Here is a 5948-nt window from a genome sequence, read left to right as displayed (position 1 = left end):
GAAGGAGTGAAAGAAGCTGGAGGAGTCGCTGTCTCTGTATGTGGCCGCTTCGGTCGAAGCTGGGCCTCACTCCATCTGACGATAGCAGCGTCTATGGCACACAAAACTGAAAATGAGGAGACTCGGGATAGGAGACACAAAAATGATGAAGAATCTGCATGATAGTCGAAGGAAAAATGAGCTTATCATGGGTCTTCGTATCCCTATAGACATCTATAAGGGATACTAGCCTCATCACACGCGCTTCGCGCATGCGAAGAGGCTTTTTTTTTTTGTTAGTGGTCCTATTTTGTAGAAAAAAAATTATTTTATATATATATATATATATATATAATTTTTATTTTGAAAATCTAATTTATAAGTGAATAAATCAATTTGAAAATTAATAGGAGAGTGGTCCTATTTTTTAGCCAATGTTTTAGTGGGAGTTAGAGTTGCATTTTTACTGGATTGTCCTTCAGTTTTGTCTCTACTTAAACATAGGGGTGTAAGGGTGTTTTTAAACTAAAAAAAAATGAGGAATCCAAATTGGAGAAGCCTCTTAAATAATAGTATAGATAATGAAGTGAGAGGGAAAATCTATGGTAAGCCTCTCAAGGAGGGATAACAAAAATCAAGCACGAGGCTCTGTAATAGAGTTATAGTGAGACAATGGATGGAGAAAAAATGTCATCACCATGTTAAGGAACCTCGAACCTTTTGCAAAGCCTGAGTAAGGGGTGTTTTGACGGTCACCCTAAGAAAAAGGTGTCTCACAGAAAAGAGATAAGAGCTTGTCTTTGGACACAGTCCTCAGACAATCACAACTAGGGTAGTTAGGATGTGCTACCCTAGGAACATGTAGCACCTTGGATACAATATCCGGAGTGACTATGATGCATGTACCTTGAACGCGAGTAACAAAATGAGGTACTGAAATATCAAATCCGTGCATATTGGAGTAAAACTTCTATATGATCACGGAGGAACAAGTGACCGGGATTCCACACAGTGACTCCCAACCCCTACACCATCCCCCACTCTTCACTTTGCACCCATGGAAATTACACTTCTAGACTTCAAGATGCTTTTCCAAGCAAACGACCTCGAGGACTGTTTTGCATAAAAAATGGTGCCATTTGGGAAGTATTTTGACTTAAACACATGATAAAATAAGGAGTTTTTATCATGAATAAGTCTTCAAACTTGTTTTGCCAACATAGCATCATTAAACTTTGCTAACTCCTTAAAACCCAACCCTCCTTCTTTCTTTGGTTTACAAAGTGTTTCCCAATTTTTCCAGTGGATTTTCCTTTTATCTCCCCATTGTACCCACCAAAATTTCCAGATAAGCATCTCAATATCCCTACATAACCCCACCAGGAGCTTCAAACATCCCATTGCAAATGTAGTTATGGCTTGAACCACCGCTTTTAACAACACTTCTTTTCCAGCTTGAGATAGGAGCTTTTCCTTCCACCCTTGCAATTTACTCCAAACCCGATCTTTTATGTAATTCAAACTTGCACTTCTATTTTTCCTAACAATTGCCGATAAGCCCAAATATTTTTCATACTGTTTTATCTTCGGTACCCCAAGGAGCTCTTTCACGGAATTTTTTACTTCCTCACTAACTGGCTTGCCAAAGAAGAGAGTAGTTTTCTCCTTGTTTATTTGTTGCCCAGATGCAGTTTCATACACCTCCAAAATATTTTGGATGGTTGTGACGTCCCCCAAACTCGCTCTACAAAACAGCAAGCTGTCATTTGCAAAAAACAAGTGAGAAATCTTTGGACCAGTCTTACATAGAGAGTAACCTTGAATTTTTCCTTCATGCACTGCATTATTTATCAACCCATTGAACCCCTCAGAGCATAACAGGAAAAGATATGGTGATAAAGGGTCCCCCTGTCTCAAACCCCCAGATGGAACAATATGCCCCCTAGGCTCCCATTCACCATGATAGAGAAAGAAACAGTCCTCGCACATTCATAAATCCAGCCAACCCATTTTTGATGAAACCCCATCCTTTCCATAATTTTTATCAAAAAATTCTACTCAACCTTAGGCTTTACTCATATCCAATTTCATTGCCATATAACCATGTTTTCCGGCTTTCTGGGTTTGCATGTGATGTAATGTTTCAAAAGCCACTAATATATTATCTGATATAGCTTTATCTGCCTGAAAGGCACTTTGAGACTTAGAAATAATGAATGGCAATATTTTTTTTAACCTATTTGCTAGCACTTTGGATATTAGTTTATACAAAATATTACAAAGAGCTATAGGTCTAAAATCAGAAACTTTTTCAAGACTCTTCACTTTTGGAATAAGAGTAAGGAATGTGTGGTTCAAACCTGAAGGTATTTTTCCGGCATTCAAACAATCCAATACAGCCTCAGATACTTCATCTCCAATGCTTTGCTAGTAGTGCTGATAAAAGAGTGGTGGCATCCCATCCGGTCCTGGTGCTTTCAATGGTGCCATTTAATTTAGGATCAAATCAACCTCAGCACAAGAAAACTCTCCCACCAACTCCCTATTCATCTCCTCCATTACTACCACCCTTATGTGCTGTAATACCTCCTCCATATTGCACGAGTTTGAGGTTTTAAAAAGCTCATTGTAAAAATCTTCCAGCAAGACCGCCACATTATCATCACCCATACACATGACACCCCTCGAATTTTTTAAACCCAAAATCCAATTCCTCCTATACCTTTGAGAAGCTCTATGATGGAAATACTTCGAGTTTTTATCTCCCTCTTTCATCCAATGCGTTTTAGAACATTGTTGCCACAATTTTTCTTCCTTTACCAATAGTCCTGCTAATTCTTGTTTCAATTGAACCAAGGCAGCCCCATCACCTCCATTTATTACAGTTCTCTCTACTTGCACCATCTGCTTCTTTTTTTCCGCTATTTCCCATGTGATATTGCTAAAACAACATCTACTCCACTTTTTCAATTTTCCTTGGCACCTTTCTACCTTCTTTACCACCTTACCCATCGGCAACTCCCCCCCACCATTACTCCATGCCGCTGCCATCGTATCATGACACCCATCATCCTTAAGCCAAACTTGCTCGAATCGCCATGGCCTATTTAGTTTTGTAGGTGCCCCATTCGGATGGATGAGAAGTGGTTTGTGATCTGATGAACCACACTCCAACACCTTAACTTGTGCAGCCAGGTACTTATCTAGCCAATCCGTGGTTGCCACCCCTCTATCTAACCTTTCCCACACATACACATCACTTGCACACTTCTTAAACCATGTATATCTACTTCCCACAAATCCCATGTCCATCAACCCACATTCATCCAAAACATCACGGAAGGTTTGCATTTAAAGGTATGGACATAACTTGCCACCTTTCTTTTCCGAAGACTTTGTATTCTCATTGAAATCACCTGTAACAAGCCATGGAACCGAGAACCGATTATGTAAGCTTCTTAACAAATCCCATATTTCCATCCTCCTTTGAGTCTCTGGAGCACCATAAAATCTGGTAAATCTCCACTCATCATCCTTCCCTTTATTTATTAGTACACAATAATTTCCCAAGATGTAAATCATAATCATATTTATATAAACAAAAGAACATACACGCAAAGGGCTTTTGCCAATCTGGTAGACCTATATGACCAAGATGCAACCTATATTAGCATTTAAAGAAAACAAACAATTTTTATCGTATTCTATGGTAATAAGCAGTAAAATCATACCGAGTAGATGTAACACAAGCATCCAAGAATGAGCAAACGATGGCTTCACTATGACTAGCAGGGTCAACCTTCAACTCAACTTTGACAATATTTTGTCCTTAGATCTTGAGACAACGATGAAAAGAAGCTCTCTAAAAGTGTGGTCCAAGCAAAAAAGGCCAGAAACAGATAAGGCTTTTAACATGAGAGTACTCACACCAAAGCAAAAATGGAAAATCTTCTCCATTTTGATTATTTTCATTTCAACTCTCCGCGCTTATGACAAGCAATCAACCGATCAACAATATTTTGGGTGGTACATCTATCCCAACGACTTATGTGAGTGTGCACGTATCTCTTGTACACTTTAATCATATAGACATTTATTCCAAAAGATGTGCCAAGTGTTTAAAACCCAACCAGAAGCCACTGTATTTAAAAAAAAAATAAGCTAAAGTGCAGTTTAATCCCTTCCTTTTAAAAATTAAGCTACGTCTTCTTATATATGTGCTAGTAGGACCTACCTTCCATTAAAAAAATATAAATTACCCACTGCTTTTACTAGGGCTTTTCAAGTGATTTTCAAATGGTCCTATTCTTAAGTGGATTTTCATATACTTTGATCTGTCTTAAGGAAAATGTTGTAAGAGAAGAGGAGGATTGGCCCTAATATTCCCTAAATTGATTGAGAGAACGCCTTTCTATGTTTAGTAAATAACTAGTAATTACTATTTTCTTCAATATTGGTTACAATTGAACCTCAAAGTTAATAGAGCCAGACAAATAATTGGGTAAGTATGGAGAATTTAGGTGCAAAAAGTTAATAGAGGCATAGAGGCTTAGGAAATCAGTAAAAGAGAAACATGGAAAATTTGACAAGATAATAAAAATTTTTGAGCAACTACTTTTTTTTGTTTTTTTGTTTTAGTAGTAACCTACCTACTTTTTATTAGCTTGTTCAATGCTGAGAGAACTTCTATGGCTGAGTGCTAAGAGGTGAACTTCTAGGAAACTCTGCCTATTAAATGAATGTCATAAAAGGAGGGTTGAGAAAAGAAGACTCATAAATGAAAAAAATTGATTATAATTTGTTAGGAGTGAAGACATTCATGTTGAAAAACTTTCCGGCCATTCATTTCTGTGAACTCTTATTTAATGACCTGTGGGGGGTTTGCCGTATCAAGGTCATAAGGCAAAATACTTTATGAATTGAAGCCTGATATAACTTCTCATAAGGAATCTGTTAGGGATGGAGTCAATATTTCTAAAGAACTTAATACTACTTCTAACAACTTTGTGACGGCTTTTAAAAACTTTGACATCACTACTAAAAACCTTGAGAATTAAGACTGCTATCCTACGTCTTTGCTCCACGCTAGACGCTTGTGCGGCATCTGCATCTCCCTAGTATGACTATTATTTGTCTAGTTATTTGTTTATTTAAATGTGCTAATTTAGTCTATTTGTTTGTTTAACTGCTAATATAGATTGTATCTTGTAAGTTAGGTGGACTGGCGAGAGTACCGTATGAGTATGTTCTTTACTTACTAATTGTTGTTGATCCTTTTCCACTATATATTTCTACTAGTATGTAACCCCGTGCTACCGTACGGGACTGATTAATTGTAATGATGTTATTGGTCAATTTTTTTGTTTTTGTTTTGTTTTGTTTTTTTTTTTTTTGGGTTTATTACCCGGATGATAGAATTAAATCAAACAATGAAAAATATATATTGCATTTTATTATTTAAGTAATTCTATTGGTCTTTTTTTTTGGGTTTATCATACATAGGATAGCATTAGATAAAACGATGAATAAAAAAAAAGAGAATATTGCATTTTATTATTTAAGTGATGCTACAGTGAAGAAAAAAGAGAATATTGCATTTTATTATTTAAAATATATAAAGGGACATTAAAAAATAAAAACTGATCATTGAGCTTGGAATCTTCTTGGAGGCGCCAATGAACCACTAATGTATGAGAGTGTGAAGTAAGGAAGAGTGGGATTAAATATTGTGTTTGAACTCAGCCTTACTCTGAGAAATCCATAAGGAGGAGGAGAGAGTAGTGTGTGGATCTAGTTGGTAGAGGTTGAGAGAGGGGAGACATGGGATGACGATATGGAATTAGGAGGAGATGATGTTTTACTTTTATAGTCTTTCTCATTGGACTCCTTGGTTCTGGTTGTGAGATTAGAAGAGCTCCAGACTCTATTGAGATTACCCATAAAAGTGTGCAGGTGAGATGTTCTTACTT

At 37.0% G+C, this 5948-nt stretch overlaps 1 protein-coding gene across 1 annotated transcript; it reads right to left on the bottom strand.

The window, feature by feature from the left end:
- Positions 1-2469: 2469 nt before the first annotated feature.
- On the bottom strand, positions 2470-3330 carry LOC111995767 (uncharacterized). Its single transcript, XM_024027697.1, has one exon. The coding sequence runs from the start codon at positions 3328-3330 to the stop codon at positions 2470-2472; it is 861 nt and encodes a 286-aa protein (XP_023883465.1).
- Between the last annotated feature and the right edge of the window lie 2618 nt (positions 3331-5948).

This window comes from Quercus suber, unplaced genomic scaffold, assembly GCF_002906115.3.
Source record: "Quercus suber isolate HL8 unplaced genomic scaffold, Cork oak 2.0 scaffold_322, whole genome shotgun sequence".
NCBI classification, from domain to species: Eukaryota; Viridiplantae; Streptophyta; class Magnoliopsida; order Fagales; family Fagaceae; genus Quercus; species Quercus suber.
The sequence above is the reverse complement of the archived record's forward strand: the minus strand, read 5'-3'. Positions and strand labels throughout refer to the sequence as shown.

Coding starts and splice junctions, on each gene's coding strand:
- LOC111995767 (XM_024027697.1), bottom strand. CDS start 3,330: ATGCAAACCTTCCGTGATGTTTTGGATGAATGTGGGTTGATGGACATG.